Here is a 23,040-nt window from a genome sequence, read left to right as displayed (position 1 = left end):
ACATGAAAACACATGTGTTCTCTCTGCTCATTCTCTTGAGGGAAGAAACCACAAAAGTCTGCACACGTTTGAGTCGAACTTGATTCGTGTTGCACATTTTTATGCACAGAGAAACTCAACGCGGGCCACAGGAAACACTCACAAATGAGTGATACAGGAACGGCATCGGTACAGCTCTTATACTACTCTTCATCCAAGTATCGATCCAGTTCTGCCATCACTTGGCACGGCCGTCCCACAGACCAGCTTGTTCTTTGGAGCATTGTGTTAGTCCAGGAGGCTGGCCTGAGCCCTGAGGGGGGCTTGGTCAGCATCGGGGTGTTGTAGCAGGGGGGGGGGGGGGGGAGCGCTGTGATGGGTGCAGGCCAAGGCTGGCCACGGCTCTGTGCCAAGGGCCCAGTGGGGTTCCCCTCCTTTCTGGGAGCCTGCTCGGCCCCCCTTCTGGGGCCCCCAGCATGGTGTAGGAATACGCGGTCAGCGCAAGACGGGTCCATCTGCCCCTCTTGCCTCTGTCCCGCTCACACAGCACCTCTCCTATCACTCGCTCCATCAGCACCTTATGGAAATGACCCACTGCTGCCTCCTGACCTCGCCGACACACATGGCTCACCTTCAACAGCGTTCACCCACACAGCACATATCAGGCCGTGTGGAGTAGATTGTTTCTATGCGTCTTTATACGAGTAGTAGTTAAGGACACCCTTGGTCCCTAGGGACCTCGATGTCCGATTTCGGCATTCTCAGGACACTCCCTAGGGACGAGGGGGCGGGGCCTAACCGTTTTTCCACTGACGTCATCAGATTGATCCTGCTAATGGCACTTTGCCAGTTTGGCAGTTAGTGTCATCATGATTGTAGTTCTGCTTTTGTGTGAGGATCTCATCATATTGATCCTGATAATGGCATTTTCATCTTTGGCAGTTGGGGGATCAATATGATTCTAGTTCTGTTTTCGAATTGGTTTCACATCCCCATCTGTTCAAACTGAACTGCGCATGCACTGATTTGTGTAGGCGAACTGTTCTATTGATTCTATCTGTGTGGGTGTGTGGGTCTGTGTGTGATCATTCAACTTTCTCCATCTATGCGACTTCCTCAAAATCAACAGACTGTGGCCGGCCGGTTTGGATGCAAGACAAGCAGTTTCTAGCCTGTGTGGGCATATTGTACTCCTCCATCTGTCGATCCTGTCATGGCTCTAGACAGTGCTGATGTCCGAGGTCGGCGGCACTTGTTATTTTCATCTAGTATTTTAATTCACCATTTTGTTATTTTACTGACTTCTTCATTTTGTCATTTAGCCAAGCCGATGATGGCTGAGTAGCAATGTTAAAAATTATGTTCAACCCTAACTGTGTGACAGTCTGTGATATAACAGGCACCTATGGTATGTTTAAGGTAAAGCATTTAGGCAAAATACAGGAGGGGTATAGATGATGCATGCTTAAAAAAAGTATAATTGACATGATATGGGTTTTTTTATTTTAGACCATTGGATTTAGTTAAGTAGAGTTCAATACACATCTTCGGACGTGACTATCTTCTTTATCAGTATTATATAATATTACAGTTTATTTAGAGTATAAGGCTAGTCATTAACCATTGGTACCAATTTTCACATGGTTTCTAAACTTTGAAAGTATGACGGTGTGTTAAGGCATAATGATGCAAAAGTAGCAGATCTGCATTTCTCACAATATGTCACTCGTAACAGTCTCCATATCTAGGACTCTTACTATTATTTCAATAGACCTTTACCTATAGCCCCTGTCTCGGTATCTTTCACTCCATAGTACACCATGCTGAGTACGATAGATGCCTATCATTTTATAAATGGTTCTGTCTACCTTCATTGGTTTGCTCGTCGATATGCCTGTATCAACTTGGGGTCCTATGAACTCTGTAAATCAGAGAGTTAAATCACTAAAAGACGTTTGAATGTTGAGTGATTCCAGACATTTATACCTGGTGTGCTAGTAAATATGCTAGTAAACACATGAATATAGTACTTTTGTATCCGTTATTTACTATCAATGTCAGTAATATGATAGAATCAAATACTGTTTACTATGAATAAGTTCATGTGGTGCATATATTCTTTACATTTAGGGGTTGTTTGGACTCATGCACTGAGACACATGATGTTTCGGGGGTGTGTGTGCAGGGATCCTAATCTTTATGACCCCATCGGCATGGTGATATTGATTTTGCTGGGTGTGTGGGACCAACCATAGCATATGTGGGCATATTGCACCCCCCCTTCTTCTGAGCAGGCTATGGGATAGCGGTATTGATTCTATCTGGGGTGTGTGGTCCTGGGATCAATAGTTCGTATGGACCCTGTCAGGGACATGCTTTTGCTGGGGGGCTGTGTGAGTGTGGGTGTGTGTGTGTGTGCGTGTGCGTGCGTGCTGGTGTGTATGGTGAATTTTGCATGGTCCAGGGTGTCTTAATGTCTTGTTTAATGTATGACTTGTATTATTTTGGTACGTGGTGCTGTATTTTGTGACATTTGCATGGGTCAGGGTGTCTTAATGTTTTGTTTTAATGTATGACTTGGGTTATTTTTGGTATGTGGTGTGGTGTTTTGTGACATTTGCATGTTTCAGGTTGTCTTAATGTTTTATTTTAATGTATGACTTGGGTTATTTTTTGGTATGTGATGTGGTGTTTTGTGAGTTATGCATGGTTCATGGTGTCTTAAGGTTTTGGTTAATGTATGACTGGGGTTATTTTGGTATGTGATATGGTGTTTTGTGAGTTATGCATGGTTCAGGGTGCCTTAAGGTTTTGTTTTAATGCATGAGTTGTATTATTTTGGTATGTGATGTGGTGTTTTGTGACATTTGCACGGGTCAGGGTGTCTTAATGTTTTGTTTTAATGTATGACTTGGGTTATTTTTGGTATGTGGTGTGGTGTTTTGTGACATTTGCATGTTTCAGGTTGTCTTAATGTTTTATTTTAATGTATGACTTGGGTTATTTTTTGGTATGTGATCTGGTGTTTTGTGAGTTATGCATGGTTCATGGTGTCTTAAGGTTTTGTTTAATGTATGACTTGGGTTATTTTTGGTATGTGGTGTGGTGTTTTGTGACATTTGCATGTTTCAGGTTGTCTTAATGTTTTATTTTATTGTATGACATGGGTTATTTTTGGTATGTGGTGTGGTGTTTTGTGACATTTGCCTGGTTCAGGTTGTCTTAAGGTATTGCTTTTGCTGGGGGCTGTGTGAGTGTGGGTGTGTGTGCGTGTGTGTGTGTGCTGGTGTGTATGGTGAATTTTGCATGGTCCAGGGTGTCTTAATGTCTTGTTTAATGTATGACTTGTATTATTTTGGTACGTGGTGCTGTATTTCGTGACATTTGCATGGGTCAGGGTGTCTTAATGTTTTGTTTTAATGTATGACTTGGGTTATTTTTGGTATGTGGTGTGGTGTTTTGTGACATTTGCATGTTTCAGGTTGTCTTAATGTTTTATTTTAATGTATGACTTGGGTTATTTTTTGGTATGTGATGTGGTGTTTTGTGAGTTATGCATGGTTCATGGTGTCTTAAGGTTTTGTTTATTGTATGACATGGGTTATTTTTGGTATGTGGTGTGGTGTTTTGTGACATTTGCCTGGTTCAGGTTGTCTTAAGGTATTGCTTTTGCTGGGGGCTGTGTGAGTGTGGGTGTGTGTGCGTGTGTGTGTGTGCTGGTGTGTATGGTGAATTTTGCATGGTCCAGGGTGTCTTAATGTCTTGTTTAATGTATGACTTGTATTATTTTGGTACGTGGTGCTGTATTTCGTGACATTTGCATGGGTCAGGGTGTCTTAATGTTTTGTTTTAATGTATGACTTGGGTTATTTTTGGTATGTGGTGTGGTGTTTTGTGACATTTGCATGTTTCAGGTTGTCTTAATGTTTTATTTTAATGTATGACTTGGGTTATTTTTTGGTATGTGATGTGGTGTTTTGTGAGTTATGCATGGTTCATGGTGTCTTAAGGTTTTGTTTATTGTATGACTGGGGTTATTTTGGTATGTGATGTGGTGTTTTGTGATATTTGCACGGTTCAGTTTGTTTTAAGGTTTTGTTTTAATGCATGAGTTGTATTATTTTGGTATGTGATGTGGTGTTTTGTGACATTTGCACGGGTCAGGGTGTCTTAATGTTATGGTTTAATGTATGACTTGGGTTATTTTTGGTAGGTGGTGGTGTATTTTGTGACATTTGCATGGGTCAGGGTGTCTTAATGTTTTGTTTTAATGTATGACATGGGTTATTTTTGGTACGTGGTGATGTATTTTTGGTATGTGGGTATGTGGTTGGGGAATTTTTACATGGTTCATGATGTCTTAATGATTTGTTTAAGGTATGAGTTGTATTATTTTGGTAAGTGATTGTATGTTTTGTGGCATTTGCATGGTTCAGGTTGGCTTAATGGCTTATTTTAATGTATGACTTGGATTATTTTTGGTACATGGGGGGTGTATTTTGTGGCGTTTGCATGGTGCATGGTTCAGGCATCCCCCGGGCATGTCTGTGGCCGTTTGAGCTGTGAGGTTGGGGGGTTAATACTGAGTAATGTACGGTTAGTTCATGCTAGTAGGGTACATGTTTAAAGTAATCATGTATATCATATTGGCGTAACTAAATTTGAAATGAGCTGAGTGGACTATGTATTTTTTAGATGAACACACTATGTTGTTCACCTACAATTATACGGATCGATGACTAGAGTAGATTGACGGCATTTTACAATAGCTACTATTAGGTATTATTGACATTTAAAGTTAGATAGACTATAGTCTATACTACATGGTGGTATAGGCATCCAGGGATTTCCAGGGAATTCAACCCGAATCTGTAGACGGGGCCTGTACACAAAACACATTGTTTTGTGTTGACAATAACTACGAGGCAATAACAGCCATCATACTAGTAAATATTATGTATACTAGTTAAATTATCTAAACTCTGTGATTTGGCATAGACATTTTTCACGACACATAGGAAGAGTCTAAACTACATGCATAATAATAAAATATGGTTGAATGTTTCAAATACTGGATAGTTAGATTGGGTCATGTATGTTTTTAATACAAGCACCTTAACATCACCATGTCTGATGGTGCAGTGTGTAAATGTATCAGGTTATCTACATGGTGTATACTAAAGCATGTAACACTGATGTACCGATGTTTTTCCAAGAGTTCAGAATGTATAGTTTAGAAAATTGTGTAAGTCTATACTATACGAGGTCTTTAGATCATGGTCAGCACCAAATATCATACCAAAAGTCTGTATCTTATGTTTATCAGGTTTTATTTTGATCAGAAAATAGACAATTATGCAGATGAACATACACTGTAGCACAACATGGAGCAAAATGTACAAGACAATGAATTCACCAGGACATCAAATATACTCAGTCATCAACTATTTCTAATGTATATATATATATATATATATATATATATATATATATATATATATATATATATATATATATATATATAGATATATATACAATGATGCAATCATAGTGTATTCTGAATATTGCTCAAACAAGGGTAGGCGCAATAAGCCTCGGCTTCAGCCTTCACCTTTTCGGTACCACTAGTAACACTAGTGGAAATTCATGTATGTACTGTACGTCTGTATGTACTCCTTTTATTGATCGAAATAAAATCTATCTATCTATCTATCAGGTCAATCATAGTGGCAATAGTTATGTCCTTGATTATTTTTTTTTTTTTTTGGATCATATCAGGGTAAATCCTTCCAGTAATGCAAATAAGATGTACATAGCCTATGGATTCTTGACATTGGCAGTGGTCCTACCCCAATACCGCTAGTTCTCAATACCTTAATAACCCCCGGTATAAAATCATCAGTCCACAACTTGTTCATTAAATCTTTAAAATTATTGTAGAAGTAATATCGGGGCGTAATATTCAAACATGTGTGCTCGGTTTGACTAGAATGGTCTATGCGGCAGCCGTTGCAATCATCCTTCATCTGTTCGGTTATAGCGTTTGCGAGTAGTTGACCAACATGTATTTTCAGAATATGTGTAAGATTTGTGGGGTTTGTCCCAGCAAACTCATCCAAAGTCAGTGGCCAATTCAGGGGGTATGGCGGCGAAAGCATTGGTGTGCCGGAGGCTGGAGGGTCATGGGGAGCAGTTGAATTTGGGGGTGATAGGTCTACCCTCTCAAAATACTCAGTGTCCCCCGCACCATAGCCCCAAAATGCCCTCTCAAAATGTTCATCGTTCTCCGGATCATAGTCGCAAAATGCCCGGGCATCATCATATTCATCGGTGTCCGTATCTGCAGTACTGATGTTATGCCACCACGGGGGGTGTATACATGGTCCATTGCGAGTCCATCCACCATGAGAGGTCCCTTCATTCGAGTTTGATTCTCCCAATGAAGAAGTAGAATCCTCCATGGTGCGTGAATGGCGCAATATACTGGCAATAATGAGTTAGCATTTTACCTATAGTGTAGGAGGGGGTGGGCTGGTAGCTGCAATTGTTGGCCCATCGGTTTCTAGATCAGAGTGGGATATGGGTGCATCGTTTTCTAGGGCGCTGTACGAATTATGATTTACAGGACGGTTATCCATTGAGAATAATGTAGCGCCAGCTGGCTTTGGGGGATTATATATATATATATATATATATATATATATATATATATATATATATATATATATATATATGAAATAAAAACAGCAATGAAGATATGTTGATTTTTTTTTGTTTTTATTACTGAGAAACATAGCACGTATTTACACAAGTATGTTACACATTACATTTAATAGACATGTTCAGTTCATTCCCATTCGCTTTGGGGTTTCAACCAGGTAGAGTTGGGTTTCAACCATCTAGTTTTTAGGTGAAGCAGACGCTGAGATCGTCGACATGCCTTGGGTGCAGACAGAGGGGATGGTACGTCCTCATCACCAGAGTCTGCAGGGGATGGTGGTGGATTGGAGTAGTTCTCTGGTTTAGAGTTCGGTGCTCGGGAGGACGGGGTTGTAAGGGAGAGGTGTACAAATTCCGCCTTTTCGGACAGTCCAGGAGTTTTCTTGCTCGTAGTCATGTCCATTGGTTCGATGCTAGCAAAATATTCCTCATCCGTATCGATTATTAACCCGTCCGACTCAAAGTCCTGCTCATCAATTCTCGACATATGGTTACTTAGCAGCTCCGCGGCCATGATCTCGTCCTCTGCCCTCTCTTTGTATAATTCAAAATCACGGGTATAGACAAATCTACCCCGTGTTGAATTATATTCCTCTAGTCTGAGAGGGGTAATATACGGGCTATATGACTGGTGCTCCACAGGTTCAACGGGGTTACGTGGTTTACCCATAGCCTCCATGACTAATACTGAGAGGAGATAGTTGATGACAAATGGTGTTTCCTGAGAAATTATCTCCTATAGCCTTATCCTCTGGTGTGAATAAGCCTTATCCTCTGGTGTGAATAAGCCTAACTCTCTTTGCTCTATACATACATCTAGATCTGACCCCTCCCTTTTAATTAGTTTGTTCCTTAGCTATACACCCCACCCCTCTCAGTGATTATTCATGGTAGTGTCTACAATACATTTACACTGATACATTTCAACTAGGCTATTAACTTATGTTGTCGTCAGCAGTTTCAAACCAGTATCTAAAAAATAATGCATGTTTCTACATGTACATGTATAAATTTTTGTTAATTATTAGCCATGCGATTTTGAACAATATTGATCAATATACTTTATAATTTAAGCTTGGAGAGTCCACGGCATAGGCTATATAGAGTAGATGCATAGATGTAGATAATATCGTTATTGCCAGTATATTGCGCCATTCACGCACCATGGAGGATTCTACTTCTTCATTGGGAGAATCAAACTCGAATGAAGGGACCTCTCATGGTGGATGGACTCGCAATGGACCATGTATACACCCCCCGTGGTGGCATAACATCAGTACTGCAGATACGGACACCGATGAATATGATGATGCCCGGGCATTTTGCGACTATGATCCGGAGAACGATGAACATTTTGAGAGGGCATTTTGGGGCTATGGTGCGGGGGACACTGAGTATTTTGAGAGGGTAGACCTATCACCCCCAAATTCAACTGCTCCCCATGACCCTCCAGCCTCCGGCACACCAATGCTTTCGCCGCCATACCCCCTGAATTGGCCACTGACTTTGGATGAGTTTGCTGGGACAAGCCCCACAAATCTTACACATATTCTGAAAATACATGTTGGTCAACTACTCGCAAACGCTATAACCGAACAGATGAAGGATGATTGCAACGGCTGCCGCATAGACCATTCTAGTCAAACCGAGCACACATGTTTGAATATTACGCCCCGATATTACTTCTACAATAATTTTAAAGATTTAATGAACAAGTTGTGGACTGATGATTTTATACCGGGGGTTATTAAGGTATTGAGAACTAGCGGTATTGAGGTAGGACCACTGCCAATGTCAAGAATCCATAGGCTATGTACATCTTATTTGCATTACTGGAAGGATTTACCCTGATATGATCCAAAAAAAATAATAATAATCAAGGACATAACTATTGCCACTATGATTGACCTGATAGATAGATAGATAGATTTTATTTCGATCAATAAAAGGAGTACATACAGACGTACAGTACATACATGAATTTCCACTAGTGTTACTAGTGGTACCGAAAAGGTGAAGGCTGAAGCCGAGGCTTATTGCGCCTACCCTTGTTTGAGCAATATTCAGAATACACTATGATTGCATCATTGTATATATATCTATATATATATATATATATATATATATATATATATATATATATATATATATACATTAGAAATAGTTGATGACTGAGTATATTTGATGTCCTGGTGAATTCATTGTCTTGTACATTTTGCTCCATGTTGTGCTACAGTGTATGTTCATCTGCATAATTGTCTATTTTCTGATCAAAATAAAACCTGATAAACATAAGATACAGACTTTTGGTATGATATTTGGTGCTGACCATGATCTAAAGACCTCGTATAGTATAGACTTACACAATTTTCTAAACTATACATTCTGAACTCTTGGAAAAACATCGGTACATCAGTGTTACATGCTTTAGTATACACCATGTAGATAACCTGATACATTTACACACTGCACCATCAGACATGGTGATGTTAAGGTGCTTGTATTAAAAACATACATGACCCAATCTAACTATCCAGTATTTGAAACATTCAACCATATTTTATTATTATGCATGTAGTTTAGACTCTTCCTATGTGTCGTGAAAAATGTCTATGCCAAATCACAGAGTTTAGATAATTTAACTAGTATACATAATATTTACTAGTATGATGGCTGTTATTGCCTCGTAGTTATTGTCAACACAAAACAATGTGTTTTGTGTACAGGCCCCGTCTACAGATTCGGGTTGAATTCCCTGGAAATCCCTGGATGCCTATACCACCATGTAGTATAGACTATAGTCTATCTAACTTTAAATGTCAATAATACCTAATAGTAGCTATTGTAAAATGCCGTCAATCTACTCTAGTCATCGATCCGTATAATTGTAGGTGAACAACATAGTGTGTTCATCTAAAAAATACATAGTCCACTCAGCTCATTTCAAATTTAGTTACGCCAATATGATATACATGATTACTTTAAACATGTACCCTACTAGCATGAACTAACCGTACATTACTCAGTATTAACCCCCCAACCTCACAGCTCAAACGGCCACAGACATGCCCGGGGGATGCCTGAACCATGCACCATGCAAACGCCACAAAATACACCCCCCATGTACCAAAAATAATCCAAGTCATACATTAAAATAAGCCATTAAGCCAACCTGAACCATGCAAATGCCACAAAACATACAATCACTTACCAAAATAATACAACTCATACCTTAAACAAATCATTAAGACATCATGAACCATGTAAAAATTCCCCAACCACATACCCACATACCAAAAATACATCACCACGTACCAAAAATAACCCATGTCATACATTAAAACAAAACATTAAGACACCCTGACCCATGCAAATGTCACAAAATACACCACCACCTACCAAAAATAACCCAAGTCATACATTAAACCATAACATTAAGACACCCTGACCCGTGCAAATGTCACAAAACACCACATCACATACCAAAATAATACAACTCATGCATTAAAACAAAACCTTAAAACAAACTGAACCGTGCAAATATCACAAAACACCACATCACATACCAAAATAACCCCAGTCATACAATAAACAAAACCTTAAGACACCATGAACCATGCATAACTCACAAAACACCACATCACATACCAAAAAATAACCCAAGTCATACATTAAAATAAAACATTAAGACAACCTGAAACATGCAAATGTCACAAAACACCACACCACATACCAAAAATAACCCAAGTCATACATTAAAACAAAACATTAAGACACCCTGACCCATGCAAATGTCACGAAATACAGCACCACGTACCAAAATAATACAAGTCATACATTAAACAAGACATTAAGACACCCTGGACCATGCAAAATTCACCATACACACCAGCACACACACACACGCACACACACCCACACTCACACAGCCCCCAGCAAAAGCAATACCTTAAGACAACCTGAACCAGGCAAATGTCACAAAACACCACACCACATACCAAAAATAACCCATGTCATACAATAAACAAAACCTTAAGACACCATGAACCATGCATAACTCACAAAACACCACATCACATACCAAAAAATAACCCAAGTCATACATTAAAATAAAACATTAAGACAACCTGAAACATGCAAATGTCACAAAACACCACACCACATACCAAAAATAACCCAAGTCATACATTAAAACAAAACATTAAGACACCCTGACCCATGCAAATGTCACGAAATACAGCACCACGTACCAAAATAATACAAGTCATACATTAAACAAGACATTAAGACACCCTGGACCATGCAAAATTCACCATACACACCAGCACACACACACACGCACACACACCCACACTCACACAGCCCCCAGCAAAAGCAATACCTTAAGACAACCTGAACCAGGCAAATGTCACAAAACACCACACCACATACCAAAAATAACCCATGTCATACAATAAAATAAAACATTAAGACAACCTGAAACATGCAAATGTCACAAAACACCACACCACATACCAAAAATAACCCAAGTCATACATTAAACAAAACCTTAAGACACCATGAACCATGCATAACTCACAAAACACCAGATCACATACCAAAAAATAACCCAAGTCATACATTAAAATAAAACATTAAGACAACCTGAAACATGCAAATGTCACAAAACACCACACCACATACCAAAAATAACCCAAGTCATACATTAAAACAAAACATTAAGACACCCTGACCCGTGCAAATGTCACAAAACACCACATCACATACCAAAATAATACAACTCATGCATTAAAACAAAACCTTAAGGCACCCTGAACCATGCATAACTCACAAAACACCATATCACATACCAAAATAACCCCAGTCATACATTAACCAAAACCTTAAGACACCATGAACCATGCATAACTCACAAAACACCACATCACATACCAAAAAATAACCCAAGTCATACATTAAAATAAAACATTAAGACAACCTGAAACATGCAAATGTCACAAAACACCACACCACATACCAAAAATAACCCAAGTCATACATTAAAACAAAACATTAAGACACCCTGACCCATGCAAATGTCACAAAATACAGCACCACGTACCAAAATAATACAAGTCATACATTAAACAAGACATTAAGACACCCTGGACCATGCAAAATTCACCATACACACCAGCACGCACGCACACGCACACACACACACACCCACACTCACACAGCCCCCCAGCAAAAGCATGTCCCTGACAGGGTCCATACGAACTATTGATCCCAGGACCACACACCCCAGATAGAATCAATACCGCTATCCCATAGCCTGCTCAGAAGAAGGGGGGGTGCAATATGCCCACATATGCTATGGTTGGTCCCACACACCCAGCAAAATCAATATCACCATGCCGATGGGGTCATAAAGATTAGGATCCCTGCACACACACCCCCGAAACATCATGTGTCTCAGTGCATGAGTCCAAACAACCCCTAAATGTAAAGAATATATGCACCACATGAACTTATTCATAGTAAACAGTATTTGATTCTATCATATTACTGACATTGATAGTAAATAACGGATACAAAAGTACTATATTCATGTGTTTACTAGCATATTTACTAGCACACCAGGTATAAATGTCTGGAATCACTCAACATTCAAACGTCTTTTAGTGATTTAACTCTCTGATTTACAGAGTTCATAGGACCCCAAGTTGATACAGGCATATCGACGAGCAAACCAATGAAGGTAGACAGAACCATTTATAAAATGATAGGCATCTATCGTACTCAGCATGGTGTACTATGGAGTGAAAGATACCGAGACAGGGGCTATAGGTAAAGGTCTATTGAAATAATAGTAAGAGTCCTAGATATGGAGACTGTTACGAGTGACATATTGTGAGAAATGCAGATCTGCTACTTTTGCATCATTATGCCTTAACACACCGTCATACTTTCAAAGTTTAGAAACCATGTGAAAATTGGTACCAATGGTTAATGACTAGCCTTATACTCTAAATAAACTGTAATATTATATAATACTGATAAAGAAGATAGTCACGTCCGAAGATGTGTATTGAACTCTACTTAACTAAATCCAATGGTCTAAAATAAAAAAACCCATATCATGTCAATTATACTTTTTTTAAGCATGCATCATCTATACCCCTCCTGTATTTTGCCTAAATGCTTTACCTTAAACATACCATAGGTGCCTGTTATATCACAGACTGTCACACAGTTAGGGTTGAACATAATTTTTAACATTGCTACTCAGCCATCATCGGCTTGGCTAAATGACAAAATGAAGAAGTCAGTAAAATAACAAAATGGTGAATTAAAATACTAGATGAAAATAACAAGTGCCGCCGACCTCGGACATCAGCACTGTCTAGAGCCATGACAGGATCGACAGATGGAGGAGTACAATATGCCCACACAGGCTAGAAACTGCTTGTCTTGCATCCAAACCGGCCGGCCACAGTCTGTTGATTTTGAGGAAGTCGCATAGATGGAGAAAGTTGAATGATCACACACAGACCCACACACCCACACAGATAGAATCAATAGAACAGTTCGCCTACACAAATCAGTGCATGCGCAGTTCAGTTTGAACAGATGGGGATGTGAAACCAATTCGAAAACAGAACTAGAATCATATTGATCCCCCAACTGCCAAAGATGAAAATGCCATTATCAGGATCAATATGATGAGATCCTCACACAAAAGCAGAACTACAATCATGATGACACTAACTGCCAAACTGGCAAAGTGCCATTAGCAGGATCAATCTGATGACGTCAGTGGAAAAACGGTTAGGCCCCGCCCCCTCGTCCCTAGGGAGTGTCCTGAGAATGCCGAAATCGGACATCGAGGTCCCTAGGGACCAAGGGTGTCCTTAACTACTACTTATACGGTTTCAGGGATGAAATGCGATGTAACAGATGGGTTGATTATTAGTTTATTAGCTGACAAATGTGAGCTTTCACTAATGCAAAACGGTGTTAAGAACGGCAAAGCCAAGTGGTTAGGGTGCAAACCACATGGGCGCAAAAAGTTCCTGGTTCCCGGGTCGGCCGGACCATTTGCTGCATGTCACTTCCCTACTCACTCAACTGCCTTCACATTAAATGCTTAATAACCCTCCATAGCTTAAACCAGCAAAGGGGCCGCCAAAGACATCACAATAAGATATGCGAGAAATCACTTTCTCATAGTGGCACGTTCTGTTCCTTTGTAGCGTACTCGCCAAGACCGTAGCAGGAGAGCAAGACAAGAGAGGTTCTGCGGCAGCTGAGTCAATGGCATATGCATTTATGGTGGATAGTGACTGATGTGTATGTACACATGTAGGTGTCACAGAAGTGGGGGTTTCCACATGCATTGTTTTTCACAGGCATTTCTACGTCAACCTGGTGCTAATTCTCTGTTGCAGCTAAAAACCTTTTGCAGCGAAAACACCATTCTCAAGATCAATAGGAATAAAATATGTAGAATAGAAACAGAGTATGAAACCTGTTGAATTAAACCAGTCGGGGGAAATGCTGACCTTATCTTGCGTGTGGGTTCCTCAAGATACAATAGCTGTCTTGTCAAAACATATTTTAACTGACTTTCATATTGCACCAGCTTAGCTACCTGGAGAAAGGCTAAAGGTCGAAACGTCAGCTTGGCGGGTGTTAACATTCATTAATTAGTTAATAAGCCATGAAATAAAAAGAAAACATATTGCTGCGTGTGCACCCGATTTTAGAACTTATTATACTTCATCTCTCTACAACACGTATAAATGTTATTTCTTAACACATTGAAACTTCTCCACGCCTCTACAATCAGAAATTGTACCTATATATGCCAGGTTTGGGAACCCCAATTATGACAGAAGGCGAGAAGGGGAGGGAGCTCTATTGTGCAGCCCTGGTTGAACATGGTGAATAATGGAGGGGCCGCCGTGCCCTCTGTGTAGTCCCAGCTGTCTTTGACTGATAGGCTGGATGTGAAAGGGAAAGTGGGAGGAAAGGTTTGACGTTGATGAGGTTTAAGAGGCCCCATGGCTTCACCACACACACCCGAACAGAGTCATCCTAACTAACCCGCCGCCACCCGGCCAGGCTGCTGCGTTAACACAGCCACCAGCACCATGGCTTCTGCGAGCAGGCTAATTAAGGCAGGCAAATGAGATCAGCAGCGAAGGGCCAGGACAGGGCCAAACTGTTGAACAGCTTCCTTCAATCAGGGTCAGAGTGGCGTAATTACTGCCAGGCCCTTCCACAATGGCTCCTTTATGGTCCACTGAAAGAGATTTCAGTTCCCTTCATTTTCCTGTCGGCTATTCCCGTTTTATTTTAGTTTTAGTTTTTTTTGGGTATTTTTTTTATATGTGATGATGAGGTCTCTGTGGTTGCGATCGTGTGTGTTTGTGTGAGAAGATGGCCGTTTGCTTTGAACATAATGGACAGCTCGAAGGACCTAGTGAGGCGGCTAAATGTCCATTCAAGGCAATGAATTGAAGGCTGATACAGGATAATCTGCCGGTGGCTCCTCCATTTGAGCGAAACTCATCATTAACCACTTAAAAGCCCTCTTTCAATGTGAAGCGCACTGTGAGCTTGTACATCAGGTATTATTTTAATATTCATCTATTTGTCATTTTTGAAATTTATTTACAACAATCACCAATGATGACATGCTCAAAATAGGGATGATTTTGGTATGGTTAAGCTTCACATTTATATTACGGTAAATTCAGAATCATCACCACATTACCAATTCATGTTGGAAATGTTACACTCTGCCAGCTGAAATTTAATAACTAATTAATGTACACTACGTACGTGTTTAGACGTTAGTTCTGCATGTGATACTAGAGGTCTGGAATTTAATTATACTTAACTACCCACAGTAACGTTCTTCTGTCACAGAACATAACATTTTTAAACCCTTGTTAAAACAGCTAATCCCTGAACATTGATTGAATTAATAGAAAGTGCCTTTCTAAAAGTTGCATAAATATGTGTTAAATAAATAATTCATAATTGTGTCAAATAGATGTGGAGAACACGTGCGCGTGTGCGTGCGTGTGTGTGTGCGTGTGTGTGTGTGTGTGTGTGTGTGTGTGTGTGTGTGCATGTGTGTGTCATGTCACAGTCCTGCCTAGCTGGGGCTGAAATAGACTGAGGTGTTTATCAGTGCAAGATCATCTTCTGTGCTGCAGTGTAACAACTGTGATGACATTTGCAGAGAATTATGTCTAGATGGAAGACGGGAAGAAGATGAGAGACTTCTCGTGGCCTTCCATGCGAGTAGCGAGAGATGCCAAGAGACCAACTTGTGAAACTAATGTTGCCAACCAAACGTCAATCAGTTCGACTGTCGATAACCGAGGCCTGTCAGTGCTTCAACTCAATGTCAAGGGCCTAACCACCGACCAAACTCGAAGTCCTACATCACCTGGCCAATTATAACGGCCCAGCGGCTCTGCTTCTGCAGGAGACACACTGCACATCCGACAAGATCCTCAAGATCCCTTGGTTCCATCTCACCGGGTCCATCCACAGCGAGCAACACGGTGTGGCAACTTTCATCCGGACTGAAATAAGCTGCTCAGCCAGTAGCCAATCCCAACCAGGCTCTATAACATCGAATGGCTGGTTACTAAAATCCAGGAAACATCAGTCGTCAACGTATACAAGCCGGAGCTGTCCGTGACGTCACTCCCGTCAGTAACTGCACCCGCCATCTATGCAAGTGACTTCAACTGCTACATCCAAGGGTTTAGGTTCTGAACACTTATTTGTAACACTATTTAAACGTGTCAGAGTGTTTAGATTATAAACAGAAGAACATGTTTATACATGTTCACCAGCTAAGTGGCCTTGTGGTTAGAGTGTCCGCCCTGAAACTGGGAGGTCGGGGTTCGATCCCTGGCCGGGTCATACCAAAGACTGTAAAAATGGGACCCAGTGCCTCCCTGCTTGACACTCAGCATCAAAGGGTTGGATTGGGGGTCAAATCTACTAATCAAATGATTCCTGAGCGCGGCGCACGCTGCAGCTCACTGCTCCTTGGCTGCGGCTCACCGCTCCAAGAGATGGGTCAAATGCGGAGAACAAATTTCACTGCGGTAATGTGTGTGACAAATCATATGACTTTGACTTGCATGCTCCTTTGCTGTTGTATTTGTGGTCTAGCTATAGTGTGATGGATGGCCTGTGATACTGTACCTTCCTCCGGACTTTCTGGGCATTTGAGATGGCCCACGGCACACATAGCCCAGATTCAACATGCTGTCTGTTATTGTATGAATTAAAACCATACAGGTGTCTGATAGTCCAGTGGCTTAATGCCATTTTCTTTTTACGTAGAGCCAAATTCTGCTTTATTTCATCAGCTTCGTAACAGTCATTTTGCTAAGCCACCTGACTATGACAGTCATCTCCATTATAACATAAAGCTTGCACTGTATGAGTTCAAATGAGGACATTTATATACAGTACAAGGTTCTTGTGCCATTGAAACGCACGTACGCACTGCGCATGCATACATACATGTACATACATATGTATGTCAGACATTGCAGATTCAACCTCCATGGAAAGTGGAATAATAAAGACAAAAGTAAAGTAAAGGAGTTTGAAGAACGGGGGGGGGGGGGGGGGGGGGGGGGGTTACATTTGGAGATTTGAAAGATAAATCAACCACAGTGGTGTTAATTTCGGTTAGGCTTTAATTAATGGAGAAGATGCAGTCAGTCTCACTCTGACGGAGGTGTCGATGACACATATGTTTTTATCACTCTTCCACGAGGAGGAGAGCTCCCTGTGCATACTGGGGGGGGGGGGGGGCAGATTGGAAGACACACTCCTCTCTGCCTTCCAAACTTTACAATTCACTTTTTTTCAAGTGCTTTCTTTCTGGCAGTTATCTGCAGCTTTGTCACCTCGTATGACTCTGCCTGTTTAATGCGGGCCAAAAATAGCCAATCTACAAGCACACAACATGCACCGCTATTTTCGGCACACGGCACCGTCGTACAAACACAAGTTTGGCTTTCACCACATGGACGATAGGGTTTAATGGGTTAAACTTCACTTCCTATGCTATATATATTAGTTGGATAGAGGGATAGATAGTAGGCTGACGGGTAATGGGGAGAGACACAGTAAAGGCACCACGATTAAAAAAAAAGCAGCCATGGCAGTAATATATTTCTGCACCTTATCCTCTTTCAAATCCTCAGCCTGCTGTCATAATCCCTTCACCCTCATCAGCGTGAATACAGAGGCAGGCCACAGTTGGGGTGTTTAATGTAGCAGAAGTGAATGGTCCATATAGGCGCCCTGCCACAGTCAAAGGTGCTGTGTTCAGCCCCAGGCGACACTACCCCAATTTGTTTTTTAACCACTTAAATCCCCTGCGTCCGTATTCTCGGGAAAACTTTTAGAGAAAACATCACATGTGTTGTGAGCTTGTAGATTAGACTAGAGTAGACTATTGTCAGCTAATATAATCAATATAGAGTGAAAGCAGAAGTCACTAGTGAATTTGTGTCTGGGTAGCTCAGTCGGTAGTTCATGGGTCCGATCCCAGGCACCACCAACCCAGCGTATGAGTAGCATGGCTTGGGTGCGGCAAGTCGTGTGGGAAGTACTGGGAGCTGATGGTAGGCGTTTGGCTCCACCTCAGCAATCCATCTCCCAGTGGTCTAGCGCATTGTAACGGGGACAGACTCCATCTCCCAGGGGTCTAGCGCATTGTAACGGGGACAGACTCCATCTCCCAGGGGTCTAGTGCATTGTAACGGGGACAGACTCCATCTCCCAGGGGTCTAGCGCATTGTAACAGGGACAGACTCCATCTCCCAGGGGTCTAGCGCATTGTAACGGGGACAGACTCCATCTCCCAGGGGTCTAGCGCATTGTAACGGGGACAGACTCCATCTCCCAGGGGTCTAGCGCATTGTAACGGGGACAGACTCCATCTCCCAGGGGTCTAGCGCATTGTAACGGGGACAGACTCCTGCGTGTTACCAGCTGATACCGACAATAAGCCACTCCCAAAGATGAGTTTTTTTGGCTTTTCTGCCTTTATTGATAGTATCAATTGAAGATTGACCGGAAAGAGGGAGAGAGAGAAAGGGAGAGACATGCATGAACGGGACTCGAACACTAGTATTTCTATATTGTTGTATTAATACTTTTACTAAGTACAAAATGTGAGCACTTTTTCCAGCACAGGGTTTAAGTGGTTATAGAAAGCAGCACACTAGCTGCAGGGTGCTCACATGTCACCAACACCTCCAGCCTCGCTAATGTCCTGCACCAGCAGGGAAGCAGCATTTTGTGTTAAAAAAACAAAAACAATTCCTGCTATAGGTTTCCTCCAATTTTATTTCATTTTAGTTATTTCTCAAAGTTTAGTTTAGTAGTATACTGTACAATGTAACCTACTGTATACTCAAAGTCCCGCCCCACAAAACTTTAATGTTTTGTCACAATGCAGTTTCACCGTGACAGTTATTGACGTGATGATTTCAACCGATGACTGTACTTTCACTTTGTATAAAATTGTGAATGTAAAAAGCTAAAACTAAAAAGTGATATTTGATCACATTCATTTGAGCTACGTTAGCTCACACTTTAGTGTGTTTATTCATCACTTAGTGCTAGCTTTTTTTACTTTATGCTAGTATAACACTGCCTGCCTCTTATCTCCTCACTCGTGCACACAAAGACATCAAAGGGGGACTTCAGCCCCTGCCCTTTTACCTGTCTGTAAAACAACTGCCCTCTCCAGACCACGAATGCAGCATTTACTATGGTGAAAGAAATGCAAATGCCACTCCTTTCCTTGCCATGCCGGAAGGCAGCATTCAGGATAATAGCTTTTTTCCAAAGTCTCCTGAACATTGAACGCACCATTTTGCGTTGAACAAATTTGTTTTGAAATCCATGTCGTACACCGCATCTCCAGTAGATGAAGAGTGCTGGCTTGCGCCCCAAAAATAGCAGATGTGAGCTTGTAGATCTGCTATTTTTGTTCAAAAGTGCCCTCTTACGAGATTTCAGCCCCTGCCTCTTTAAACTCTCTGCAAGTCCATGGGTACAAGCAAAGGCTGCATCCTATCACTGCTACGCCGATGACACACAACTGTTTCTATCCTTCCCCCCCTCTGCCACTCAGGTGGAAGAGCGCATCACTGCATGCCTGGCTGACATCTCACAGTGGATGTCCTCCAATCACCTCAAGCTGAACCCAGACAAGACTGAGCTTCTCTTCTTCCCAGCTAAGTCCTGCCCTATGCGGGAGCTAACTATCTCCGTAGACAACGCCCTGGTAACGTCTGTCCAAACAGTCAGGAACCTCGGTGTTGTCCTGGACAGTCAGCTCTCGTTCAAAGCTCACATCACAGCTGTCACTCGATCCTGTAGGTTCACACTCTATAATATACGACGAATTAGACCGTTCCTCACCCAGGAATCAGCCCAGCTCCTAATCCAGACAACAGTCTTGTCAAAACTCGACTATTGTAACTCCCTCCTTACTGGCCTACCAGCATGTGCACTTAAGCCTCTCCAGCTGATCCAAAATGCCGCAGCTCGCTTGGTCTTCAACCAGCCAAAATTCTCACATGTCTCCCCCCTGCTCCGCTCCCTCCACTGGCTCCCGGTCGCTGCCCGCACAGAATACAAAACTCTGATGCTGGCATTCAAGGCACTTCCCATTGCAGTCAGAACTGCAGCATCACTCCCAATCTTCCGCCGTAGTCTGAAAACCCACCTTTTTAGACTCCATCATGGCCCATAGCACTTACCCTACCCCCTTAGATAGCATTTCTGTAGACTTAGATAGCATCTGATACAGACTTATAGCATGTTATGTAGACGGCACTATAATTGCATTGTATATAGTCATAGCACGCCATAATACATATGTATAGCATAGTAGTATATATATATATAGTTTATATGTATAGTCTCATAATATAGATATTCCACTGTTACTTTCTTAGCTTACGCATGTTTTATGATAAATGCTCTTGTGATGTATTCCCATGCTTTTGTTCTTGATTGTTGTAAATCGCTCTGGATTAAGAGCGTCTGCTAAATGCCTAAATTCTAAATTCTAAATTCATCCTATTCCGCCTGGCGTCCTCAAACCCTCCTCCCATGCAGTACCAAATGCATTCAGACCAGGAGTCAGGATCACGCCTCTCAAAAACCGTGCATCTGCCTGCAGATGGATGGCCTCCAGCGATGCTTTGCAAGTCCCGACCCCCTAACCAGACAGACATTGCATGTGTGGTAATCGGCTGCTATGTCCCAGACCTGGCACTCTGGACCCCTGCAGGGCACGTTCACATTTCCCTGAACTCTCCTTGTGAGCAAAAAAAACTAAATTGCAGTATTCTCTGTGCATTTAGAAAGGTTTCCTGTGAAATGATGGAAGATTAGAGTGAGACATGGACAAAGGAGCCAAGAGGTTCATTCATTCATTATCCCCAAAGAATCACTCCAATTGTATTAAAGGTAGCTATCTAACAAACAAGCGAACAAGCGTGCACACCCACTAAAGTGGCAGTTGCAGGGCAGAAGTCAAAATGCAAGAAAAATAAACTCTGCACAAACACTGGTTCATGTTCCAAAAGTTTAAAATTGTACTATAACAAACCCTTAACAGAGCGCTTATTTTTGGTACCAGATGTACTACAGGGGGAGAAAGTGGAAACATTCACACCAATTTACTCATGCTAATGATACACTTTGACAAACTTGTGTGAACTTGCTGAACTATAAACTTCTAAACCAAATTAAACAAATTTGGTGTGGGCACGCACGCACGCATGCACGCACGCACGCACACACACCATAATAGCCACCAGGCTAGTAGCCATCACTGTGGATGGCTGTCACACTGGCACACACTGATTCTAACACATTTATGCTCTGATCTGGAAATGACTCATTGTGGATGAAAACAGCTGCCTGACATATAAAAGATTGCTCATGACGCAACATTACTGACATTACTCCATTAAAGAATGACCATGAGAGAGAGAGAGAGAGAGAGAGAGAGAGAGAGAGAGGAGCATACATAAAAGTGACAATAAAGAAGCCATCTCTTTGGAAAGAAAACTATGGAACAAGGAAGAAAGAAAGGAGATCGAAATGAGACCAGAGCTCAATGACTGGGACAAGAGCCACAGCCTATCTCCAGTGTTCACAGGTCCAGCAGAATGGGAGGTGAGAAGCCAGGGTCAGGCTCTGACACGACTCCCTGACTCCTCATTTGTAGATTCTCATTTTCGGCTCCCTATCCGGGGGTAAGAAATCGTACCTGTGAGAAGCCTTGAGGCAGAACAAGGAGAGGTGTGGAAGAATCTGTGTCTCAGCGTGCAGTGCAGGGGCCGCCACATCCACCATGCAGGCTCTGTTCCTCCTTACACCACTCTGAGTCTGTGTAGACTGTAGAGAGACAGGCGTCAGCATAGAGTTACAGTATGCCATATGGTAGTATGGGTTTAGAAGCAAGAGCGCTAAAAGGAATACTGCCGGTGTAATGTTGAAATAACTACTACATTCTTTACTTAAAAGTAAGTAAAAGTCATGCTTTCACAATTTTACTCGAGTACAAAAATAGAAGGTATGCGTGTGACAACATCATCATCATCATACCAGGAACTTCAGGAAATTATGCGTGAACGCGCAGCAGCGCCTACTGAGTGGCAAAAAAAGACTTTCTGGCCTTGACAGCCCATATACATCCAATGAACAGACAAATCCAATCTGATTGCATTAAACGATGTACCTCAATTTGCCACTCGATTTGTCACTCACTTTATGCACACACCCTCTATAGTGGCATCAAGACTTATAGCACAGTAAGAATATTAGGCAGTATTATTTAACACTGATTGCATGTCTGTATGATTATTGACTGTGTTATTTCAAGTGAAAACACACCTTGAGGAATGGGTGATGGCTATAATTGACTGAAGCAGTCACACTGGCCTGAGTTAAACTAATTAGACTCACACCTGATTGGCATTGATGTGATGCACACAGAAAAATAAAATGAAAAGCAGAGATGTTGGTTTCTTGTACTCTGTCTCTCTGCGTCTGTGGCAGCGGCACTTTTGGCTATCAGTTTGCAGTGCAGCCACTTTCTGGATCCTTCAAGATTCTAGATATACACTAGATTATATAGACCAGTGGTTCACACCAGGGGTCTGCTACTAGGCGTATATATGCGAAGGTGACGTGGAACACTTTGAGGAAACCACCATTGCTGTTGGTGTGAATTTGGCATAAATCCAATATCTCTATCTCAGACTACACTGTTGATGT

The 23,040-nt window shown here is 41.6% G+C and overlaps 1 protein-coding gene across 1 annotated transcript in view; it reads right to left on the bottom strand.

The window, feature by feature from the left end:
• Window positions 1-22,153, bottom strand: part of nup42 (nucleoporin 42) — a 48,198-nt gene extending 26,045 nt beyond the window's left edge. Inside the window, exon 1 of the mRNA XM_083774873.1 lies at window positions 22,031-22,153. Coding sequence (XP_083630999.1) covers window positions 22,031-22,109 — 79 coding nt within the window. The 5' untranslated portion in view covers window positions 22,110-22,153. The remainder of the gene's footprint in view (window positions 1-22,030) is intronic.
• Window positions 22,154-23,040: the final 887 nt, after the last annotated feature.

Source organism: Protomyctophum parallelum, assembly GCF_964188405.1.
Source record: "Protomyctophum parallelum genome assembly, chromosome: 1".
Lineage (NCBI taxonomy): Eukaryota > Metazoa > Chordata > Actinopteri > Myctophiformes > Myctophidae > Protomyctophum > Protomyctophum parallelum.
This window is presented reverse-complemented; position numbering and strand designations above follow the sequence as displayed.